The sequence below is a fragment of the Jaculus jaculus genome, chromosome 2, assembly GCF_020740685.1.
Source record: "Jaculus jaculus isolate mJacJac1 chromosome 2, mJacJac1.mat.Y.cur, whole genome shotgun sequence".
Classification (NCBI taxonomy): domain Eukaryota; kingdom Metazoa; phylum Chordata; class Mammalia; order Rodentia; family Dipodidae; genus Jaculus; species Jaculus jaculus.
This window is the reverse complement of record NC_059103.1, coordinates 52827824-52853320: the sequence shown is the minus strand read 5'-3', so window position 1 is coordinate 52853320 and position 25497 is coordinate 52827824. Positions and strand designations below refer to the sequence as shown.

General features: G+C 44.1%; 1 protein-coding gene across 3 annotated transcripts; it reads right to left on the bottom strand.

Moving 5' to 3' along the window:
* Positions 1-929: 929 nt before the first annotated feature.
* Positions 930-21408, bottom strand: Prxl2c (peroxiredoxin like 2C). Of its 3 annotated transcripts, none has more exons than XM_045142945.1 (6): positions 21220-21408; positions 20406-20474; positions 16052-16105; positions 15082-15187; positions 4830-4961; positions 932-2406 (listed from the first exon to the last, which is right to left on the bottom strand). In XM_045142945.1, exons 1-6 carry the CDS (start codon positions 21406-21408, stop codon positions 2279-2281), a joined length of 678 nt encoding a protein of 225 aa, XP_044998880.1. In that variant the 3' UTR covers positions 932-2278. The 3 variants fall into 3 exon arrangements, 2 of the variants coding, with proteins under 2 accessions (XP_044998881.1, XP_044998880.1); XR_006635731.1 differs by having other exon boundaries at positions 2272-2406; positions 4830-4956; XM_045142946.1 differs by lacking the exon at positions 4830-4961 and having other exon boundaries at positions 930-2406.
* Positions 21409-25497: the final 4089 nt, after the last annotated feature.

The window sequence follows — 25497 nt, the reverse complement described above, 5'->3', positions numbered from 1 at the left end:
GGAAAAGGCAGTTTGAAGAGGAGGGAGTGACTAACAGAACACACGGGGTATGAACATAAATTTCAGAGGCAGAAGCACAGGCGGATCAGGGGATGAGGGAGAGGATGATCAACAAAAACAGATTATATATGAAAATGACATAATGAAACCTACTACTTTGTATGCTAATTAAAAATAAAAATAAGTGCCGGAAAGATGGTTCAGTGGTTAAGGCACTTGCCTATAAAGCCTAACAACCTGGGTTCAATTCCCCAGAACCCACATAAAGCCAAGTGCACCAAGTGCAGCATGCATCTTGAGTATGTTTGCACTGGCACACCTATTCTCTCTCTTTCTGCTTGCAAATAAATAAATAAAAATGGTTAAAAATAAAAAAGCAGAGCATGGTGGCACACACCTTTAATCTCAGCACTTGGGAGGCAGAGGTAAAAAGGTATTACCATCAGTTTGAGGCCACCCTAAGATGACACAGTGAATTCCAAATTAGCCTGGGCTAGAGTGAGACCCGACCTTGAAAAACAAACAAACCATAATAATAATAATAATAATAATAATAATAATAAAATATGGTCAGGGCTAGAGGATTAGCTCAGTGATTAGAGTATGTACTCTGTGTGCATGAGAACTTAAAAAAATTTATTACTCTTCTGAGAGAGAGAGGCAGATAAAGAGAATGGACACGTCAGAGACTCTAGCTACTGCAAATGAACTCCAGATGCATGCTGTATCTTGTGCATCTGTCTTACATACGTACTGGGGAATCACACCTGGGTCCTTAGGCTTTGCAGGCAAGCACCTTAACCACTAAGCCATCTCTCCAGCTTGCATGAGAACTTTTTTTATTTTTCGAGGTAGGATCTCTAGCCCAGGCTGACCTGGAACTCACTATGTAGTCCCAGGCTGGCCTCAAACTCTCAGATATCTTCCTACCTCTGCCTCCCAAGTGCTGGGGTTAAAGGCGTGCGCCACCACACCGTACAAGGCATGAGAACTTTTAAAACAAAACCCCATAGTATTTTTTTCGACCCTCCTCACTCCATCAGTAACTCCCAGTGAACTGGGTGGTGGGTGTGTAGTGTGCAGGAGCTCTGGGCCAGTGGCTGTGAGATGTTTGAGGTTTCATTAGCGCAAACACAATGGAAGTTCAACCTGGGCACTCCGCTCCCTGCGGGAGAGTTCTGTAGGCAGGTGTTGGCCCTTTCAAGACCATTCTGGTCAGGCAAGTCACTCAGGCTCACCAGAGAACAGGTGAAGTACTGTGAAGTTTGGAAGAGCAAAAACACCTGTCATCACCCTGCACACACACGGTGTATCATTTCGTCTTTTCTAAGCATACAAAAATATTTTTAAAAAGTGGTTATACTACAAATTTTTTTCTTTAACTGAATAAAATGGTCTTGAGTGGCTTTCCCTTCCCTTCATTCTTCCCTCTCTTTCACTGTTTGATGACTGACTGTTTTTCTGGGGCAAGGTCTCACTGTGTGGAGCTCGAACTGGCCTCCTGCCTCAAGCTAAGCCTAAGATTATAGCTATGCACCATCATATCTGACCTTGCCTTCCCTTTATACAGTTCAATTGCCAAAAATTCTTTTATTGAATGGATTTACTATATATAAAATGGTATTCATAATGTTATAAGTATTAAAATGTTTTCTATAATTATTTGGTATAAAACTGCAAAAGCCATAAAAATGTATAAACTTTAGAAATGGTGAAGATGGCTTGGTCAGTAAAATCATTTGCCATGTAAACATGAGGACCTGAGTTCAGATCCCTAGAGCCCATGTAAATAAAGGGCATGGCAGCTACAACCTGCAATCCCAGCACTGGAGAGGCAGAGACAGGTAGAACCCTGGGACAAATTGGCTAGATATGCTAGCCAAATTGGTGAGATCTGGGTTCATAATTGGTGAAATTCTGTTTTGTTAAAAATAAGGTAGAGAACCATGGGATACTTTTTATAATCATGGAAAATGTTAATAAAAATTTTAAAAAAAATTGAGAAAAAAAATAAGGTAGAAAGTGACTGAAGAAGGCATCCAGTATCAGCCCCTGGCCTACACACACGTACAATGTGCATATACACCTATACACATACATGTGCTCACACACACAGACAAAAATATTTAAATGTGTATCACATTTTTGACAACAGGTACTCTCTGTGTTCATTACACATCAAGGGCTGGGAAGGGCGAGCAGGTGAGACACTGAACAGAGCTGTGACACCTTGCAGTGAAGACACATTTCCAGGACAAGAGGCAGATTCAGTGTCGAGTCACACATGGATAATGGAGGGTCTGCTTGTAAAGTTCACGTGCTGAACTCCTACAAGCTGTAACACAGAGTTTATGGGCTTGTGATCCAACCTATTCCTATCACGGTGTATAAAATGGATGATGTTACCTAGAAGAGAAGAAGAAGACTTAAGTACTAGTCGTTGGACTTACTGCTTAAAATAAAGGAGCTTTCCAACTTCCAATTAGTTCAGAGGGAGAAATTAATTACTGGGAGTGCATTATATTCTCTATACAGTGCTGTAATAATTTTGCATTACGGCAATAAAATATGACAAGGATATGATTACTTAGTGGTCTATGAGATCCAAGGGAGAAGGATCCTTAAATTATAGAGTTTATTAAACATCATTAAATAAAGAGTCCTGTCAGGCAGACTACAGAACTAAGTTAAGATACCAAGCTGGAAAAACACATCTGTCTCCTAAACATATGTAATAGAATAAATCACTGGCTTCAAAAAAATTCCCTCATACCTGAGACTCCATAGTGAATTCCAGGTCAGTCTGGGCTAGAGTGAGACCCTACCTCGAAAACCCAAAATAAAATAAAATAAAATAAAATAAAATAAAATAAAATAAAATAAAAAATAATTAATTAAAAAACATCAAAGAAGGGCTTCTTTTTAAACTAATCTAATTCTGTGAAACAGAGGAAAAAATGGTAGCCAGTGTGCCAGCTGCAAAAAATGACAGCAGTCGAAATCCTTCTCCTGAAGGCTTCCTTCTAGAAATCCAGAATTTGTGGAAGTGCTTAGTGCTAGTTTTCTAACTCGGCAGGTGTGCTCACTAGCAGCCTCAACAGTAATGAGGAAGAACCAAGAAAAATGATCCCATGTCACAGGGACTTATTGGTCCTGCCATATGTGTTGTTTGGGCCTCTTGCAGAACTTGAACATGACAGAGTCAGCTCTCCACGTGCAGCAGAGAAGCCTGGGGCATCTCAGCAGCCGAGAAAATCAATGTAGTCATTACTAACATGTGGTGCCCAACACTTCCACTGAATGAGCTGCCCTGACACTGACTTGCTTTCTGACACTGGGCAAGTCTCTTACTTTTGTTAAGTATAAATAAATAACTAGAAAGATTCTTTATTGTCAAAAAGAAAGTGTTGGCAATTTTGATTGTCACCTTGAATTCTATACCTATGGCTGAGCCAAGTATGATGGCTCAGACCTATAATCCCAGCACCCAGGAGGCCAAGGGAGGAGGATCTCCATGAGTTGTAATGCAATCTGGGTTCCATAGTTAAGTTCTAGGCCAGCCTGGACTACAAAGTGAGACCATGTCTAAAATGAACAAAGAACTGCCTCAGGCATTCATGAGACACATCTTTTCAGGAACCAGAGGGTGTTTCCACAGAGAGTTAGCTAAGGCAGAAAGACCCACCTTCTATGTGGGTAGCACCACCCTATGGGCTGGGTTGTGGACTGAATAAAAAGGGAAAAAGAGGGCTGGAGGGATGGCTTAGCAGTTAAGGCGTTTGCCTGCAAAGCCAAAAGACCCAGGTTCAATTCCCTAGGACCCACGATAGCCAAATGCACAAGGGAACACACGTGTGTGGAGTTCGTCTGCAGCAGCTGGAGGCTCTAGCATGCCCATTCTCTTTCTCTGTCAAATAAATTAAAATTAAAATTAAAAAATATATATATAAAGGGAAAAAGGAGAAGAGAGCTGAGCACTAGTATTCATTGCTCTCTGCTTCCTGGTCTGATGAGATGTGCGCAAGCAGCCTCACGCCACACCACACGCTGCCTTCCTCACCAGGCTTAATGGTATCCTCAAACTGTGAGCCCGAACCAACTCTTCCCCACTTAAGTCACTTCAGCCACTTTTCTTATAGCAATCAGAAATCCAGCGAGCTGTTTATACATTTATTTGTTTTGGTGCTGGGCACTGAACACAGGGCCTCATGTATGCTAGTGTGTGCTCTCCTACTGAAATAACACCCTCAGTCTCCCCTGAGCTTTTGTGTTTGGTTGGTTGTTTCAAGGTAGGGTATCACTCTAACCCACGATGACCTGGAACTCACTCTGTAGCACTTTGCTGGCTTCAAACTCATGGTGATCCCCCCACCTTAGCGTCCTGAGTGCTGGGATTAAAGGCATGCATCACCACACCCCGCTCCAGCTAACCTTAATGAGCATAACCTGTACCAATCAGCAGCTGACAACTAACTTTTCTGTCCCAAGTCCCTGTCCTGCTCAGGCATGGAATGATAAGAAAACTCATGAAACTCAGGCATCAAAACACAGAAGCCTCTGGAAACAAAGATTATTTCAGTGTGATATTCTACTAGGGCAGGTTGTCCCTCACTGCAGCGTGATGCCCCACTAGGGCAGGTTGTCCCTCACTGCAGCGTGACGCCCCACTAGGACAGACTGTCCCTTACTGAAGTATGACATGCTACTAAGTCAGGTTTCCCACTGTCATATGGTATCTGTCTTAGAATGAGCAGTCTTTGGACTTGTAAAACACATGACCTATGAACTTGCAGAAGGCACAAGAATGTAATCTGGGCCTTGATGCTCACCTGGACCCAAAATGAGGGTTCCACCTTGCTGAGCTGGGTCACCTTGGAAATCAAAAAGAGGGCCCGTCACTGCCCGCCACAGGCTTTGCAGGCTTCCCGAGAGCAGGTTCGATTTTACATGGGGGCTCTGTCCTGAAACAGTGAGAGCTTCTTTAGATGTTTGATGTACATCCCGTTGAGCTGTTAAAATTACCTGAGCGTGCTCAGGGAACCACCTTTATTATGCTACATTGTGCTTTCCACACTCAGCAATGTAAAGCACAGCACTGAATTTGCACCTGTTTCTTCATCCTCCCAACAATGGCTTCTTAACGTTCCACTGCTGTTTTGGCCCAGGCAATCCTTTGTCTACAGCAATGTAAGGCCCTTAGTAACACCCTTGCCTTCTACACCCACTCACTGCCAATAACACTGTTCACCAAGTCTGACAAGTGAACATGTCTCTGGACAATGACACACATCTGAGTTGAGAGCAACTGCCCTACAGAAGCAGTGAGGGGGCTGGAGAGATGGCTCAGCAAATAAAGGCATTTGCTCGCAAAGCCTGCCATCCTGGGTTCAATTTCCCAGCACCCACATAAAGCTGGATGCAAAAACATGGCACATACATCTGGCATTAGTTTGCAGTGGTAAGATACCCTGGCATGCACACACATACAAATAAAAATTTTAAACAGGTAATGACATCAATTGTCTGCCACAGAAAAGTGTTATCTACAGATTTTCAAAATTATAGTATTTCCATCTCCGTTTTATTTTACCTCTCTCCTATACTTATCAGGCAGCTATAAAGTGTACTCCTTTTCAAGACATATTGTGGCATAGACTTTTAAATGTTTGTTGTTGGTCAAAAACACCTTCCTCCTTTCCTCACTCCTTTGTGCTCGCTATATTATTCTATATTATATGGTTTTGTTTTTGTTTTTGTTTATTTTTTTGAGACACAGTCTCAGTATCCCAGGCTGGCCTCAAAATTGCTATGTAGCTGAGAATGACCTTGAACTTCTGATCTTCCTGCCTCCACTTTCTGCGTGCTAGGACTACAGGAATGTGCCTCCATGCCAAGTTGATGCAGTGCTCGGGATGGAACCAGGCTTTATATCCTAGGCACTCTACCAACTGAGCTATACTCCTGGCTCCCTTTTCCTCCTCCTGGGCCCATGGCTAACTTGCATTTTTCTGTTTTTCTCACACTCAGGGTGGCACGTGTCTATATTCTAACCAGTGATGAAATGGGAGCTTTCAGACCAAGCTCCTAGAACCTCCCACCAGTGATTCTCTACATTCTTGGACGGCTTGTGTGGAAGTGATGAAACCCCGGGTGGAAGGAGTATGGGTTTTGGAAGTGCTGCCTGGAGACTCGGCATTCAAATACACACATTCTTGAAATTTAAAATAAATACCCCTGTTATGTTATACTACTGAGACGAGGGTCCACTTTTCCTAGCTGGTCTGTCAGTGTTGTTTGTTTTTAATATTTTATTTATTTATTTGTAAGAAGAGAGCAAGAGAGAGACAGAAAAAGAAAGGAAATGAGAACTCCAGATCCATGTGCTATTCTGTGCATCTGGTTTTATGTGGGTACTGGGGAATTGAACCTGTTTTATAGGCAGACACCTTAACTGCTGAGCCATCTCTCCAGACCCCATCCCCCCATCTCTTTTCTCATAGTGACACTTCAATTCCACACCTTCTGAGCACAGAAACTCAGGTCTTTTTACTAGCCCCCCCCCCCCCCTTTTTGAGGCAGGGTCTCATTCTATTCCAAGCTAACCCTAGCCTGGAACTCAGTAGCTTAGGCTGACCTTGAACTCCCCACAGTCCTATCTCAGCCTCCTGAATGCAGGGATTAAAGGTATGAACCACCACACCTGGCTCTTTACTATTCTTATAATTAACTTTTTAACCTATCCTTGCCATATTTATGTCTTGCTTTTATTACTTTCACTTTAATAACTGTATTTAAAAAAAAAAAAAACTGACTTGGTGCTAGGGAAACGACTCAGCAGTTAAAGGCACTTGCTTACAATGCCTAATGGCCTAGGTTCAATTCCCCAGTATCCATGCAAAGCCAAATGCTCAAAGCAGCCCATGTAGCTGAAGTTTGTCTGCAGTGGCAAGATACCCTGGTATGCCCACTTAATTCATTTTCATTCTCTCTCTAAAAAAAAAAAAAAAAGAAAGAAAGAAAGAAAAAAAGCTGGGCATGGTGGTACACACCTTTAATCCTAGCACACAGGAGGCAGAGGTAAAAGGATCACCAAGAGTTCTAGGCCACCCTGAGAATACATGGTGAATTCCAGGTCAGCCTGAGCTAGAGTGAGACCCTACCTCAAAAAACAAACAAACAAACAAACAAACAAACAAATAAAAAAAAAAACCTGACTCAAATTCAGCTTCCTTCTCCTACTGCCATCTCCCAATGCAGCCTGGGGCTGTTTCTCCACAGGCCAAGCCAGCAATCCATTCTGTAGTGACAACCAGCGGGGTATTCCCTAATTCAGTTGAATCATGACACTACCAGAAGGCAATGTCAGCTCCACAGGTGGAGGACTAAGTTTTCAAGACTGGCCCCCCAATAAGATATTGGACAGAAACCCCATATGGTTTATCCTGTGATTGTGATTAGCTATCATTTGGGGTTCCCATAATCCCCACCTTGGGTTCAGTTAATTTTCTTGCATGACTCAGAACTCAGGAAAACAGTCACTCAACATTGATTGTTTACTAGAGAGAATACTGCACAGCTGGCGTGGTAGTGCATGCCTTTAATCCAAGCACTCAAGAAGCTAAGGTAGCAGGATCACTGAGTTCAAGGCCAGCATGGAACTACATAGTGAATTCCAGGTCAACCTGAACTACAGTGAGACTCTACCTAAAAAAAAAAAAAAAAAAAAATGCTGGAAAGATGGCTCTTTGTAGTTAAGGTGCTTGCCTGCAAAGCCAAAGGACTCTGGTTCAATTCCTCAGGACCCAAGTAAAACACATGTGTCTGAAGTGTTTTTTGCAGTGGCTGGAGGCCCTGGCGTGCCCATTCTCTCTCTCTTTCTCTCTTGCCTGTACCCTCTGAAATAAATAAAAATGAAATATATATTTTTAAACACAGAAGAGATACATGGAGCAGGGCATGGGAGGGTGCAGAGCCTGTATGCCAGCTCTGGGTGCCACACCCTCCAGTCATCTCCCTGTGGTCAGAATCTGGAGGCTTGCCAGACCCCATCCTGTGGGTTCCACGGAGGCTTTGCCACACAAGCAGTGACAAGGCAACAGGAGTGTGGCAGGATGGGAAGCCTGGGATCTAATGCTTGACCAACATGGGAACTCAGTGAGGCCTCCCCTCATCTCTCACTTCCTAGCCAGCTTGTGTCCGGACAAGACCCACCATATGCAGCCTCTGGCTTGTGGATCCGCCCCCCCCCAACCTCTGAGGCCTTCTGACCCTGAGCCGCAGCAGTCTTCTTTGGCTCCTCTCCTTCCCCTTTGACTCCTTGGTCTATAGGTGCCGCCTGCTGTAGTTTGAATGTGACAGTTTGAATGGACAGCCCCATAGACTCGAGTGTTTTATTAAAACTGAACTCGTAACCTGCACCCCTAGCAGGCAGACCCCTGCTTCAGGGGCATGTCACTGGGGATGATCTTGGAGTGCAGCCCAAAGGTAGGTGGAGAGCAGTTTGGAGCTTTGGCTGTTTGATGGTATCTCTGTTTATCTATGGAAATGGGCCAGCTTCTTCTACCACTGGTGGTGTTCCCTTGGAGTCTGTAAGGCTGACACAAACCCCTTCTTCCATAAGTTCCTTCTGGACGGATGCTTGTCCAGCAATGCAAAGCTGGCAGCAACACTCCCATTTCTACAACTGTGGTCTCACAGCATGGGTATTTGAGCCTCTGTTGTTTTCACATACACCTCACACTTACATGTTAATAGCTTACATAATATTTAATGTATATAACTTCACATATATAATATAAACACAGCTATATGTGACTATACTGTCCATTTTATGTAAATATGGAACATAAAATTAAAGGAATTGAAAAGATTTAAATATTACCCTCTTGTAATTACAAGCATGTATTTGGTTTAAATTGTTTGATTTGCATTCAGTATCTTTACTGTGCCAATGAATGAGGTGTTACTAAAGTGACACTCACAGTTTGCATCTAAAGTGCTAAATGTTGAGCACACCTTACACATGCAGGACCGTTGCAGCACATGCAAACAGTGAACCGAAGAGTATGGTTTGCAATCTGAATGGCTGACAGTCCCTATGCTAAAGACAGGGGCGAGAACAACGGCTAGTTCACATCGTTTTAATAAAGTTTAGATTGCTCTCTTTCAAAACGGTGGTGAAAGGACACAGCCCCACAAGCAGCTCAGATTAGTCTCCATGAGGCCTCCCCTTCCTTCTGTCTGATTATTAGAACTTTTTTTCATTTTTTTTTGTTCATTTTTATTTATTTATTTGAGAGTGGCAGAGAGAGAGAGAGAAAGAGACAGATAGAGAGACAGGGAGAATGGGCGCACCAGGGCCTCCAGCTACTGCAAATATACTCCAGATGGGTGCGCCCCCTTGTGCACCTGGCTAACATGGGTGCTGGGGAATCGAACCTTGAACCAGGGTCCTTAGGCTTCACAGACAAGTGCTTAACCACTAAGCCATCTCTCCAGCCCTAGAACTTTTTTTTTTTTAACTTTTTTTTAATTTTGTTTTTTCAAGATAGGGTCTCACTCTAGCCCAGGCTGACCTGAAATTCACTATGGAGTCTCAGGGTGGCCTCGAACTCACAGCAATCCTCCTACCTCTGCCTCCCGAGTGCTGGGATTAAAGGTGTGCGCCACCATGCCTGGCTTTTTTTTTTTTTTTAAACACTTTTTATTTTTAAATTTTTTATTTATTTGAGAGAGACAGACACAGAAAGACAGATAGAGGGAGAGAGAGAGAATGGGCACGCCAGGGCTTCCAGCCTCTGCAAACGAACTCCAGACGCGTGCGCCCCCTTGTGCATCTGGCTAACGTGGGTCCTGGGGAACCGAGCCTCGAACCGGGGTCCTTAGGCTTCACAGGCAAGCACTTAACTGCTAAGCCATCTCTCCAGCCCCCACCCTTTTTTTTTAATTTGAGGTAAAGTCTCACTCTAGCTCAGGCTGACCTGGAATTTTTACTACATAGTGAATTCTAGTTCAGCGTGGACTAGAGTAAGACCCTACCTCGAAAAAACAAACAAACAAAAAAACCCCTCCAGGTTAGCTAAAATTTACTAAGGTTAATTACAAGGATAGGGAACATTATGAATTTGAATAAACATCAAACTCTTCCTCTAACACCCACTACTAACTACTTACCTACAGTGAATAAATGGCAGACTTTTCATCTAACTCCTGGCATAAGAGCCAGTCACCTAATGTGAGTAAACACCAACCTCCTCATCTAACTCTTGCTATGGCTAGCCACCTCATGTCCAGTAGCAAGGCATACAGTGAAGCACAGGGACTAGTCAAGTCCAAGGAAAGAAGCAATTCTTTCTGCTTGAAGTATTTGGACTAAGCATGATATACACATCTTAAATAAGTATTTTTAAGTGTTATTTACTTATTTACAAGCAGAGAGAAATAGAGAGAAGAGAGAAAGAGAAAGAATGGGTGCACCAGGACTTTCAGCTACTACAAACAAACTCCGGATGCATGTACCACTGTGCACCTGACTTATGTGGGTACTGGGGAATCAAACCCAAATTGCTAGGTTTTTTTAGGCAACTGCCGTAATTGCTGAGCCATCTCTCCAGCCATTTACATATTTTATTTATTTGTAAGCAGAGAGAGAACTGCCCCCCCCCCCCACATACAACCCTCAGAGAGAGAGGGAGAGAGAATATGGGCATGCCAGGTCCTCTAGACACTGCAAGCGAACTCCAGATACATGCACCACTTTGTGCGTCTGGTTTATATGGGTACTGGGGAATCAAATCTGGGTCATTAGGCTTTGCTGGAAAGCCCCTTAACCATTGAGCCATCTCTCTGGCCCCTTAAGTGGGATGTTTCCAGTTAAAGGACATGGAGGAGCCAATGCCATAGTACTATAGCATGTGAACTTAACATTGTTTTTCTAGTAGCAACAGAAGTCAGTAAAACATCTTCACAAGAAGTACAAATGTAGGGCTGGAGAGATGGCTTAGTGGTGAAGCGCTTGCCTGTGAAGCCTAAGGACCCCGGTTAGAGGTTCGATTCCCCAGGACCCACGTTAGCCAGATGCACAAGGGGGAGCACGCGTCTGGAGTTCGTTTGCAGAGGCTGGAGGCCCTGGTGTGCCCATTCTCTCTCTCTGTTGCTCTCAAATAAATAAATAAAAATAATCAACAAAAAAAGTTTTGTTTTTTTTTTTTTAAAAAGAAGTACAAATGTTGGGTTGGGTTGAAGCATTGTGGGGAGAGAGAGGAGAAGCACCAATTTTCTCCCTTTTCCTTTCCCCTTCCTCCTTTTGTTTTGACACAGGGTCTCATCCTAGCCTAGGCCGGCCTTGAACTCAAAGCAATCCTTCTACCTCAGTCTTCCAAGTGCTGGGATGGTAGGTGTATGTCACCACACATGACTCTGCCACAGTGTAGTCTAGGTTGGCCCTGAACTTAGAGCAATTCTACCTCAGCTTTTTTTGTTGTGTTTTTGTTTTTCGAGGTAGGGTCTCATGCTAGCTCAGGTTAACCTGGAATTCACTACGCCGTAGTTGCAGGCTGGCCTAGAACTCACAATGATCCTCCTACCTCTGACTTCTCAGTGATGGGATTAAAGGTATATGCCACCATGCCTGGCTCTACCTCAGCCATAAAAAAAAAAACAAAAACAAAAACAAAAAACACAAAACTATAAGAGCAAAAGAACTGATGCGCCAGGACCTACAACCATTGCACTCTAACTGAAGACACATGTGCTACTTTGTGTGCATGTGTGACCTTGCACTTACATCAACTTGTGCATCTGGTTTATGTGACATCTGGAGAGTTCAACATGGGTCCTTAGACTTTGCAGGCAAGCACCTTAGTCACTAAGCCATCGTTCCCGCCCTGTAGTCCATTTTAAAACCTTTTTTCGGGGCTAGAGAGAGAGCTCAGTGGTTAAAGGCAAAGTTGCAATTCCCCACTACCCATGTAAAGCGAGATGCACAAAGTGGCACATGCATCTGGAGTTTGTTTACAGTGACAAGAGATCCTGGTACACCCATTCTTATTCTCTATCTCCAAATAAATAAATAAATGAAACTCTTTCCAACACACACACCTTTACGTTTATGAAATAGGCTTCTGGTTTCACCAAAATGGGATCAGACTGAAAACATTTCTCTGGGGCTGGAGGGATGGCTTAGTGGTTAAGGTGTTTGCCTGCAAAGCCAAAGGACCCAGGTTCGATTTCCTAGCACCCACGTTAGTCAGATGCACAAGGTGACACACTATGTCTGAAGTTCGTTTGCAGTGGCTGGAGGCCCTGGCACACTCATTCTCTCTCTCCCTCCCTCTTTCTCTCTGTCAAATAAATGAAAATAAAATATTTAAAAAAATTTCTCTGCAACTCATTTGTGTCAACTCAGCATAGCTTTGCCAACAGCCTCATGTCACTTGCCATGGCATAGAAGGGTCCTCCCAGAGAAGTCTTAGAATGCTGCAAGCAGAGCTTAGTGGGATATGTTGGTGGGACTTTAGATGACCAGAATGCTGAAGGAAATGCAGTTAATAGACGTCAGGCTCATGGAGTTTCAGAGGAGAACAAGGATTCTGTCTGCAAGTGGACTACAGGCCATTCATGCTATAATCTGGCAAAAGAAAATCTGGCTACATTCTGCCTATGCCTGATAATTTGAGAGAAGCTCAATTCAAGAGTAAAGGACTAAGTTGCTTGTTGGAGGAAATTTCATGACCTGTAGGCTGTAACCATTACTGCTCACTACACCTACTCAGCTCTACAGTGACAAAAAGCAGAAAAGATAAAAAACACCCAGCTTGGCAAGGAAAGGAACGAGCTTAAAGATACAGACAAGACAGGTATAGGGAAAGCAGCTATAGCTATTAAAGAGATTAGTGTCACTAAAGGGACCTATTCACTGGAACCACAGGAAAGACATCCTGAGGGTAAGACTCTACCCAGTGAAGTCTCCAACTTGTGAAAATGCAAATGCATTTGAAAGAAGAGGGCTGAAACTGAGAATGCTGCTGAAGAGGTTCTCTGCTCAAAAATAACTGCCTAGGGAAAGGTCTCAGTAGGTTCAATCTGCCAAGTACAGAGGTCACGCCAGCTGTGACAGAAGGGAGCCAGACTACATGTTAAGCTGACAGCAGAATCTGGCAGTGTTGCTGTGGCAGTTTTAATTAGACACCCCCATAAGCTCATGTGTTTTAAATGCTTGGTCTCCAGCTGGTGGCAATTTGGGAGGTGGAGCCTTACTGGAGAAGGTTATGTTGATGGGCTAGAGTGAGAGGTATTATAGCCAGCTTCTTCTCCTGGACAGAGCTCAGCTCACTCTTGCTATTTTTCACCTGCTGGGGTAAGAGGTGATGCCCAGACTCTGCTCTACCATCCTTTCCCTGCCATCATGGAGCTTCCTCTCCAGACTGTGAGCCAAAATAAACTTTTCTCCCACCAGCTACTTTGGGTCATGTGTACTATTCCAGCAATGTAAAAGTAATTAGAATAGTTGCCACATGGTGCTGGTTTGGTTAGGCATGCAGAATTCAAGGGTTGCAGACCATAGAGGCTAACACCAAAGTTCTCCAAAGCTGCTAAAGGCAGGCAATGTGAGGCAGAGTACAAGCCCCTACAAGTAGACCCAGGGGCTATCAGTGAAGCTCTGAAGGTGAAGCAAGATGTAACAGAGGCCCCAGGACGTTGAAGGTACCGGCACTGTGGGACATCCACTGAGGAAAACTGCAGGGATGGAGAGAGGTTACACGTGCTGTAGACAGCAGAACTGGATCAGCAAGTCTGCCCAAGCTCACTGAAGCCCACATGCCACACAAGGAGCTAGAATTTGGTTGGGTTTTGGTTTTTTCTTGTTTTTCCCACATTCCTCCTTTTTGAAATGGGAATGTTTCATCTGTACCACTATATAGTACAAGTATTTATTTATTTATTTTTAATTTTTTTTTTTTGTTTGTTTTTTTTGAGGTAGGGTCTCACTCTGGCCCAGGCTGACCTGGAATTAACTCTGTAGTCTCAGGGTGGCCTTGGACTCACGGTGACCCTCCTACCTCTGCCTCCCGAGTGCTGGGATTAAAGGTGTGCACCACCACGCCCGGCTATTTATCTTTTTAAAAAGAGTTTACAGCCGGGTGTGGTGGCACATGCCATTACTTCCAGCACTTGGGAGGCAGAGGTAGGAGGATTGCTGTGAGTTTGAGGCTGGGCTGAGACTGCACAGTGAATTCTAGGTCAGCCTGAGCTAGAATAAGACCCTGTCTCAGAAAAACCAGGGGCTGGAGAGATGGTTTAGTGGTTAAGGTGCTGGCCTATGAAGCCTAAGGACCCAAGTTCAACTTCCCAGAACCCACATAAGTCAGATACACAAGGTGATGCATGTGCTCAAGGTAGCACATGCATCTGGTGTCCAATTGCAGTGGCTAGAGGCCCAGGAGAGTTAATTCTCTGTCACTCTTTCTTTCTCACACACACACTCATAAAATAAATTTTAAAAAAATTTACAGAGGCTCACAGTTAAGAGACTGCCTATAGAGGCCAGGGGTGGAATGTTACAATTTAAAGTGATATGTTTGGGTGTCAAATTGACACAAGGGAGACTTATGTTGGTAAATCTTCACTGTCAATGTGACAGGATTTACAATCATCTAAAAGATAAATTCTCCGGGCATGTCTGCAAAGGTATTTCCAGAGAGATTTAACTGAGGTACTAAGGTGACCCTGAATGTAGGCATCACCACCTTTTAGCTAGGGTCCCAAGCTAAAGAAAAAGGAAAAAGAGGAAACTAAGCACTAGAATTCATCTCTCTCCACTCTGTGATTAAACATGCAGGGTGACCAGTCACCTCGAGCTCCTGATGCCATGCCTTCTCATGGTAAATGGCATCTGCTCAAAATGAGGCAAAATGAAATCCTTCCTTCTTTAAGCTGCTTCTGCAAGTGCTTTGTCACAATAATGACAAAAGCAAAACAAACAAACAAAAAAAAACCACAACAACTTCCCTATCCCTATATGTACACGTGTGAAAACACACAGCGTTATGTCTTTTTTCCTTGAGGCATGTTACATCTTACCTGAGGAGACAACTTCTTCACCTCTTTTCATCCCCAATCTTTTATAAATTTCTCTCCCAGGATCAACATAAATTTCATGAGAATATCCAGTCAGTTTGCAGAAAGGCTAAAGGCAGGATTGAAATCTTTATTAGAACAAATAAGAGCAAAGTAATGACACACTAACTTCAGCCAATTTCACCTATACTCTGGCTCAACTAATGCAATTTTTATATCTGAAACAGATTTAACATGTTTTGTAAGACCCCCAGAACGAGGACCCCGCGCTCTGCCTGGGGCGACACCCCAAATCACTCACGAGAAACGGTCTTGATGCAAACAGCAAGAGGATTTTTATTCCAAGTGCGCTGGGGCCCACAGTCGTACACCACGCAGGGGTAGAGGACTGCAGAGCCCCAAATGCAGGAACGGGACAGTTTTTATAGGGTTTCTAACAAAGCCTGTGCATTAGAGCAATCATTTTTTTTTTTAACATCAGGAGCCCATGGGGTGCGAGCCAGTTAGTTTGTGCCACTCCATAGTTTCTAAGCCAATTAGTTTAACTTGTTCAAGCCCCTCGTGGACCAATCAGCCTCCTATGACCTTGGTGGTCAGCATTTGCGCAGGTCCTTGGGTGGGAGTAGCAGAGTGTGGTATCAGTCTCCTATGACCTTGGTGGTCTGAGGCAGGCTGCTACGGCTTATGGTGCAGGCTACTAAGGCTTATGGTGCAGGCTATTTACAGAAACCAAATATTATTACTCATTTCCCATCCTTTAGGGCTATCTCATGCCCTTTTTACCTAGTTTTATATTAGGAGCGGGCTCTGATATAATGAGAAGAGGGATTCTTTACTTGCTTCTAACAGAGAGTAAAGCCTGGAGTTTGAGGTATGCAGGGGTCCACTTAAGCTCCCTTTGGAGCGTGATAGTATTTCTGGGCTCTGAATTCTTGGGCCTTTCAGTTTCCTCCCCAATTTGCTAGATATTTACCTCAATGTGATGGTAAGAAGACTGTCCAATTACTATAAGGGTGACATTTGCTTCCTTTAGGAGAAAAAAAAAAAAGACATGTATGTATTATTAGAAATTACACCTTCCCCTAACCTAACAAAAGATTTGAATGCCAGGGCTGGAGAGGTGAAGCCTAAGAACCCAGGTTAATTCCCCAGTACCCACGTAAGCCAGATGCACAGGGTGGTGCATATATCTGGAGTTTGTTTGTACTGGCTAGAGGCCCTGGTGCGCCATTCTCTTTCCCTGACCCCCCCCTCAAATATATAAATAAAAATTTTCAAAAAAAGATTGTAATGCTACCTACAGACTTCTAGACAAATGGAATATAGCAAAATTGTAAGTCAAAGCAAAGACATATATATGCTAAAATATGTGATTGATTCAGATTTTTTTTTTGCTGCATAAGAATTTCAAGAATTAAACCTAAGTTCTAAAACTTTTAAGTGCTAGAAGAAAGCTTAAGAGAAAGGCTTTACAACACTTCTTTTAAACAATGATTTCATGGGGTGCTGGAGAGATGGCTCAGCAGTTAAGGCGCCTGCCTGCAAAACCTAAGGATTTGGATTTAATTACCCAGCATCCACATAAAGCCAGATACACAGGGTGGCACATGTATCTAGAGTTCATCTGCAGTGGCTGGAGGCCCTACAGCATGCCCAATTTCTCTCTGTCTGCCTCTCTCTCAAATAAATAATAAATAATTTTTTTTAAATTTTTTATTTATTTATTTGAGAGCGGCAGACACAGAGAGAAAGATAGATAGAGAGAGAGAGAGAGAATGGGCGCGCCAGGGCTTCCAGCCTCTGCAAACGAACTCCAGACGCGTGCGTCCCCTTGTGCATCTGGCTAACGTGGGACCTGGGGAACTGAGCCTCGAACCAGGGTCCTTAGGCTTCACAGGCAAGCGCTTAACCGCTAAGCCATCTCTCCAGCCCAATAAATAATTTTTTAAAAAATATAAAAACAATGATTTCTTGGATAGTTTCCCCAAAATATGGCAACCAAGCAAAAAATACACAAAGATAGTTGTCTAGAGTTAAATGCTTCTGTATAGCCAAGGAAACAAGATATGACCTATGGGTTAAAGAAAATATATGCAAACTGTACATGTTAGATTAAAATACATAAAATGCAATGAACTCAAACAACCTCATAGTGAGAAAATAACCCAATTTAAAGGAATGACAAAGGTGGCCTGTACATATGGATCAGTGATAGGCAGCTTGCCTAGCATGTACTTGAGCCTGAATTTGATACCTGGCACTGAAAAACAAATGGACAAAGGTCATGAAGAGAAATATCTTTTTTTTTGTTGTTTGTTTTGTTTTTGTTTCTCAAGGTAGGGTCTTACTCCAGCCCGGGCTGACCTGGAATTCACTATGGAGTCTCAGGGTGGCCTCAAACTCACGATAATCCTCCTACCTCTGCCTCCCGAGTGCTGGGATTAAAGGCATGCACCACCACGCCCGGCAAGAGAAATATCTTAAAAGACATACCAATGGCCAACAACTATATGATAAAAATGCTCAACAGCACTAATGTCTCAGGGGTAGGGGAAAGCAAATTCAAACAATTATGAAATACCACTTTATCCAAGTAGAAATGGCTATTGATCTAAAAGATAAGAGGCAAGTATTTGTGATATGGAGAACAGAGAACCTTCTACACTGTTGATGGGAATATGTATTAGTAAAGCTTTCATGAAAACAGTAGAGGTTCCTCCAAAAAAATTAAAAACAGAACTATTCCATATGCTCTAGCAATCCCAGTACTGGATCGATAGCTAAAGGAAATGAAATCAGTATGGTCAGAATGTCAAGGAGAAGACTGCATTCCCATGTTTATTGCAGCACAGTTCACACCAGCTGAGACACAGAAGCAACCCAAGTGCCCCTAAGTGTTTGAATGGATAAAGAACAGCATGGTTCCCAATGGGATATAGCTCAACCATGAACACAGATTTATTTTGTCATTTGTGACAACATGATAAACCAGTTAAGTGAAATATGCCAGGGACAGAATGACAATATTACATGATCTCATTTATAATATATATAGAATTCATAGACGTACGGAACAGTGGTTACCAGAGGCTGGGCAAGAGAAATGCAGAATGTAGAGTTAGTTGCCCAAGGGTACAGTTCCAGTGAATACACGGAGAATTATCTACGAACCTACTGCAGTGTAATGACCATAGTTAATAATGTATTATATATTTCAAAAGCACAGAAAGAGACTTCAAATGTTCTTTAAAGTATATGTGTGTGCATGTTTATTGCTGCACTATTCACAACAGCTGAGCTATAAAACCAGCCCAGCTGTCAAGTCAGTAGATTAGTGGATAAAGAAAATGTAGTATACATACATAATAGAATTTGATCCAGATGTGAAAAGAAGGAAATTATGACATATGCAGGAAAATGGGAAGAACTGAAGAGCATTCTGTAAAGCAAAATAAGCCTGGCTCAGGAAAATATTGCATACTCTCTCTCATGTGCAGAATCCAGATTTCAATTCATACACATACACGTGTAGTAGATGCGGGCAGAAAGGGGATGGAAAGAGAGGAGGAAGAGATCTAGATGGAGAAAGGAATGACAGGGTAATGCAATACAGTGTCAAAGTAGAGGGTGGCTCAGCACTTAAAGGTGCTTGCTTGTACAGCCTCATGGCTGGCGTTTAGTTCCCCAGTATCCAGGTAAAATCAGATGCACAAAGTGGTGCATGCACTGAGACCCTTTCTTTCTTTAAATTTTTTAAAAATATTTATTTACTTATTTGAAACAGGCAGAGGGCAGGTAGAATGGGCATGCCAGGGCCCCTGGCCACTGTCAACTTCATACACGTGTGCCACCTTGTATGCATGTGTGATCTGGGGAGTCAAACATAGGTCCCTAGGCTTTGCAGGCAAGTGCTTTAACTGCTAAACATCTCTTCAGCCCCAAAGCATTTTTCCCCCCAAGGTAAAATCTCACTCTAGTCCATGCTAACCTAGGAGTTACTATGGGGTCTCAGGCTGGCCTTGAATTCACAGTGATCCTTCTACCTCTGTCTCCCAAATGCTGGGATTAAAGGCATGTGCCACCACGCCCAGCCCTCTTTCTTTTTTTAAAAAATATTATACTTATTTTATTTTATTGGTTTTTTTTCGAGGTAGGGTCTCACTGTAGCCCAGTCTAATCTGGAAATTCACTATGTAGTCTCAGGGCCTTGAACTCACAGTGATCCTCCTACCTCTGCCTCCAAGTGCTGGGATTAAAGTTAAGTGCCACCATACCAGCTAAAAGTAACAATTTGGGCTGGAGAGATGGCTTGGTGGTTAAGCGCTTGCCTGTGAAGCCTAAGGACCCCGGTTCGAGGCTCGGTTCCCCAGGTCCCACGTTAGCCAGATGCACAAGGGGGCGCACGCGTCTGGAGTTCGTCTGCAGAGGCTGGAAGCCCTGGCGCGCACATTCTCTCTCTCTCCCTCTATCTGTCTTTCTCTCTGTGTCTGTCGCTCTCAAATAAGTAAATAATAAATGAACAACAAAAAAAATTTAAAAAAAAATAAATAAAAATAAAAGTAACAATTTTTTAAAGCAGAAAAGGACTATTTTAAGGAGGAAGGAGATCATCAAGAGATGAGTGTGGTGAATAAAAATATAGTATAATGCCACGCGCATGAAAATGTCACAGTGAAACCCATTCTTTGTATGATGAAAAATGTCCGATGCTGAATATGTTAATACCCTAATGTAATTACCCTATAATTAAAAAAACAGCATTAAAACATTGCCTCATAAACTAAAGGAATAAAAGGACAGGCTGAACAAACCATTTTCCCCCCACAAACTAGCCAAGAAAAGTGTGCTGAACCAGATCTTAGTTTTACAAATGTCAAATGCCTTTGCTCACAAAGTTCATCTGGAGCGGAACCTATCTATGCCTGAAGAAAATCAGTAGGGAGCGAACCTGTAGTTTATTAACAAGTACAAATGATATCTTTAAAATATATTAGCATTTCCATATAATGAACAACTATTTGTAGCGTGACTAAATAAAGACATTCCATTTGCATATTGTCAGCAACCTCTAGCCTTTGTTTTGGGGCATTATCATGTAAATACAACATATTTGTAAATACAAGGTTGCCATGCAACATCAAAATCATTACAATTCAGTACTTTCACAGGTGGGTAACCACGAATACATCAGGACAGAAATACATCCAGGGGGCCTCTGGGGCAGAAGAGATGTGCCAGCAGAAGGGAAGGCTCCCGGACCAACGGCAAACGACCCTCCCAAGGATACCCTGCAGTAGGACCCTGACGCCCACTCTCAGGAAACTTACTTGCAGGAAACTCTTGGGGATTTTAGCCAGATCTTCCACGTATTCTTTGCAAATGTAACACAGGAAATGCTGAAACACAACAAGGGGGAAAGGCAAGTTAGCAACATGGCACCTTCAGGATCTAGAAGAGACTGAAGGACTCAGGAACCAGAGGAATGCCATGACAGGCTTCAGAGTCACCAGTAGGCCTAAGTTTCTGTTTCCCAGCAAGGTTTAAATAAGAATTTAACAGTTACTGAAAAATGATCACAAATTGCTTATGCCATACATTTCTATAGTCATACGACAAGTTGTTTAAGTTCCTCAAACACACATAGCCAATCTGCTTGAAATTCCCCTAGTCCCCTGCCCACCAGCTCTGGCCCCCTGCATCCTAAGCCTATCAGAAAAATACAAGTGCATTTACTACTTAAATCTACCTATCATGTAACCATTCCCCAACTTCTTGGTTCAAATCCCTATAAATAAAAAAAAATAACCTGTCCCCCTGCTGCTCAGGGCTCTTGAAGGGATCTACTGCATAGGTGAAGTCAAGAGTCTGAGCTTAAACCCGAAATAAAGCTCCTTGCCTTTGCATAAGTGTTTGGTTCTCCTTGGTGGTCACTGGGGGCACCAAGAACTGGGCATAACAAGAGGAGATGCTGTGCATCACCTGAGTCAACCGGAGGGTCCAAGTCTCAGGTGCGCACCGCAATCTCAGCCCTCGCTAGGCCGCCCGCGGGTGGAGGGCCAGGCCCAGCCGAGCTCTTCCGGGCCCAGACGCGGGGCGGCCGCCCCCTTCCCGCCCCGTCCCGCGCCCGCCCGCCGCGCTCACCCGCACGAACACCACCACGGCCCGCCGCTCTGCGAACAGCGCGCCAAACGGCACCAGCCTGCCCGCCGCGTCCAGTACCGGGAGCTCTGCGACGGCGGCCGCCAGGCGCTGCCAGTGTTCCGGGCCGGCGGAGGCCGGGGCCGGGGCCGGAGCGGAGCCGCTGACCTGCCGGGTCACCGGCGCGGCCATCGCAGCCCGGGTCCCAGAGCACCGGGTCTGCGGCCGCCCCAACGGGTGGGGGCGCCGGGCTGAGGACCAAAGGAGCAAGGGGCGGGGCCTTGCGGGCGGAGGAGGGGCGGGGCCTCGCGGGCGGGATGAGGGGCGGGGCCTCGCGGGCGGGAGGAGGGGCGGGGCCTCGCGGGCGGAGGAGGGGCGGGGTCTAGCGGGCGGGAGGAGGGGCGGGGCCTCGCCGTAGCTTTTGCAGCCGGTGCTCAGGCCTGAGGGTGGAGGGTCAGGGACGAGGCGTGGCGGAGTCCGCGAGGCTCTGTGGGGTGGCCCCTGGAGCCTGGAGTTGGATGGCCGAGGTCGGATGCTCCTGGGGGTGGTGAGGTCGGGCTCGTTCTTTTCTGCCTAGCTGCGTTCTCACCAAGCTTCCCGAATGCGGGGCGCGCTCAGCTGCTCCGGAGCGAGACGTTTCCTGAGGGATTTGGTGAAAGGCTCCCCTCCCCTCCCCGTTCCCCCATAGGTACCTGGACCAGCTTTAGACCTACTCAACAACAGCCCCTGAGCAGATGGAAACAGATTTCCTACGCAGGACTAGTATACCTACTGTTATTAATGAACTTTTTTTTTTCTTTTGCTCCACCTTTAAAAACATGTTTTATTTCTTTATCTGCAAGCAGAGGGAGAGAGAACCTAGAGCGCCAGGACATCCAGCTGCCACAAAGGAACTCCAGACGCACGTGCCACTTTGTGCAGCTGGCTTTAAGTGGGTACTGGGGAATCAAACCTAGGTCGTTAGGCTTTGTAGGCAAGCGCCTTAACTATTGAGCCATCTCCCCAAGCCCCCTTTTGCTCCATTTTAACCAACCATCCTCCTAGGGTCAGGGTTGTTTTTCTTTTTTTCTTTTTCATATTAGGGTTCGATCAAAAATTTCCAAAATTTTGGGCCCGGCGTGGTGGCACACGCCTTTAATCTCAGCGCTCTAGAGGCAGAGGTAGGAGGATCACCATAAATTCGAGGCCACCCTGAGACTTCATAGTGAATTCCAGGTCAGCCTGGGCTAGAGTGAGACCCTACTTCAAAAAAAAAAAAAAAAAAAATTCCAACATTTTATCCAGGAAAGAAAATACTTTGGGAAGCAGGGTCTCACTCTAGCACGAGCTGATACAGGCTGACTCACTTTTGTAGCCCAGACTGGCCTCCAACTCACAGCAATCATCCTACCTCTGTCTCCTGAATGTTGGGATTAAAGGTTTTAGTCACCACACAGGGCTTACCACGAAAAATTTTAAGCATAAAGAGTTTAATCTTTTGGTTTTTCGAGGTAGGGTTCACTGTAGCCCAGGCTGACCTGGAATTCACTCTGTAGTCCTAGGCTGGCCTTGAGGCCTCAAACTCAGATTCTCCTACCTCTGCCTTCCAAGTGCTGGGATCAAAGGCATGTACCACCATGCCCAGCAGAGAGTTGAAATAATTTTACAGTGAGCCCTCCTTTATCCACCACTCAGATCCTGACATTTATTTATACTCTATCAGGTTATCATAATATCGTAGTTAGATGACCTTGCATTATTCACTCCTATTATTCACACCCTTATGAAAATTTGAACAGTTTTGCATTGGGAAAATGGTAATTAGAATCTATCTGTGGAGCTAGAGAGATGGTTCAGTAGTTAAGGTGTTTACCTGCAAAGCCTACTGACCAGAGTTCAAATCCCCAGTACACACATAGAGCCAGATGCACAAAGTGGTACATGCTTCTGGAGTTCCTTTGCAGTGGCTGGGAGCCCTGGCATGCCCATTCATTCTCATATTCTCTCTCTCTCTCTCTCTCTGCTTGCACATAAATAAATAAAAATCCAAGAAAATTATTTGTGTGTATAGGCGCATGTGTTGGTCAGGACAGCTTGGAGGTAGGTATCTGTGATCCACCTTCTTAGAGACAGGGTCTCTTCAGCTGCTACCAGACTCCAAAGTCAGCCTAGGTGACCCACAAGCTTAGGGTTCTTCAGACTCCACCTTCCATTGATGCATTGGGATCACAGAATGTAGAACTCGCCTATTCAGCTAGATCCTCCTGTCTCTACCTTCCAAGTGATAGGTGGTTCACCAAACCCATCCAGCATTTTACCTGAGTTCTGGGGATCTGACCTCAGGTCCTCATGCTTGTATGGCAAACACCTTACCAACAATCTTCACAGCCTCTAGATACCCTGTTTCTAGGGATCCAGAAACAGCTTGCATGATTCTGGCCAGTCCCTTCCCATCTCAAGATACTGCATGCCCAGTATATTCCACAGCTCTTGTTTTTTGAAAAATATACTTTAACAGGGCTGGAGAGATGGTTCTGCAGTTAAAGATGCTTGTTTGTAAACCCTGCTAGTACTAGTTTGAGTCCCCAGTACCCAGATAAAGCCAGATGCACAAAGTGGTTCATGCATCTGGAGTTTGTGGGGCAAGAGGCCTTGGTACACACTTTCTCTTTGATTCCCTTTTTCTGCTTGCAAATAAATAAATAAATAAAAGTATTATAAATGGGGTTGGATAGATGGCTGCATGCAAAGCCTAATGACCTGAGTTTGATTCTTCGGTACCCACATACAGCCAGATGTACAAAGTGGCACATGCACCTGGAGTTCATTTGCAGTGGCCCTGGTGTACCCATTCTCTTTCTCTTCCAGGCATGGTGGCACACACCTTTAAGTCCAGGACTCGGGAGGCAGAGGTAGAAGGATCACTGTGAGTTCATTGTGAGACTACATAGACCCTTCCTCAAAAAACCACCACCTGAAAAGAGAAACTTCTTTAACCAAAGGTGAGAGCAGCACTAATATAGAGGCATAAGGATGAGTATTTAGAGGGCAGTTTGGTGGGAGTAATATATCCATGTAGCCAAACAATAGTATTAACTTCCCTGCTAGTGTTTGTGACCTTCCCAGCCATAGGCTTTTCACTCGGTTTTGAGTATCAGGCATAAATTCCCTCCTGTGGAGCCAGCCTCAGCTCCAGTTAGAAAGCAACTGCTTGCTCCAAGACGGACACGCCACTATTGCACTAGTGGGTGCATCATCTGGGTCACCAGTTGTTCATCTTGCAGAGTCTACTGTTGGTTATGAACACTAAGGGCTTCTCTTCCTCAGAAGTCTGCATAGCACTTCCCAGCACATGACCACTAGTGAGTAGGGAAGAGGCTTCCAGCTTGGTTCTAGCTTGATTTCTCAGCGTCCTGCAATCGAAGTATGTGGTAACTTCAGCAATAGGGTCTTATAATTCTAGTGGGCAAGCAGGTGCCTTGACCCTACAGCCTTTATTGTTTTGGGGATGTCAATGGCCTCCCTGACCAAGAACTCTTGGATGTATCCCAACCCTGGCACTAAATTTTTTCTGTAACAACCTATGGCTCTGGGCATAGAATTTACACCCCAACATGGTACTTCTGCCAAAACTCTTTTTTAAAAGATACTTTATTTATTTCCAGGGATGTGGGGGAAAGAATGAACATGTCAGGGTTTCCTGCCACTGCAAACAAACTCCAAATGCATGTGGTACTGTGTGCATAGGGCTTTATGTGGGTATTGGGGACTCAAACCTAGCTCATTAGGTTGTGCAGGCAAGTGCTTTAACCATTGAGCCATCTCTCCAGCCTCCCCTTTAAAAATAATTTAAATTGGGGGTGGGGAGGGAGGGAATTACCATGGGATATATTTTATAATCATGGAAAATGTTAATAAAAATTTAAAAAAATAATAATAATTTAATTATATATATCATACATGCTAGGTTATGCTCTTTTTAAAGTTAATTTCTGTTTTCTTAACTTTTTAATTTTATTTATATGAGAGAGATAGAAAGAAGCAGCCCCTCTTTTTTAAATTTATATACATACATATTTTTAAGTATTTTTATTTATTTGAGAGAGAGGTAGAGTGAGAGGGAATATGGGTGCACCAGGGCCTCTTGTCACTGCAAACAAACTCCAGACTCATATATTGCTTGTGTATTTGGGAATTGAACCCAGGCCAGCAGACTGTGCAAGTAAGGATCTTTAATCGCTGAGTCATCTCCCTGGCCCTAACTTATATATATTTAAAATAGCTAACAAAGAAAATAGGTTT

What these genes read in the sequence shown, in the direction of transcription:
- Prxl2c (XM_045142945.1), bottom strand. Translation starts at nt 21,408, where the DNA reads ATGGCCGCGCCGGTGACCCGGCAGGTCAGCGGCTCCGCTCCGGCCCCG. An exon ending in CCGTGGTGGTGTTCGTGCGG is followed by an intron (nt 20,475 to 21,219) that starts GTGAGCGCGGCG and finishes GTTGTGTTTCAG; the next exon opens with CATTTCCTGTGTTACATTTG. An exon ending in TGAAGAAGTTGTCTCCTCAG is followed by an intron (nt 4,962 to 15,081) that starts GTAAGATGTAAC and finishes TCACTGTTTCAG; the next exon opens with GACAGAGCCCCCATGTAAAA.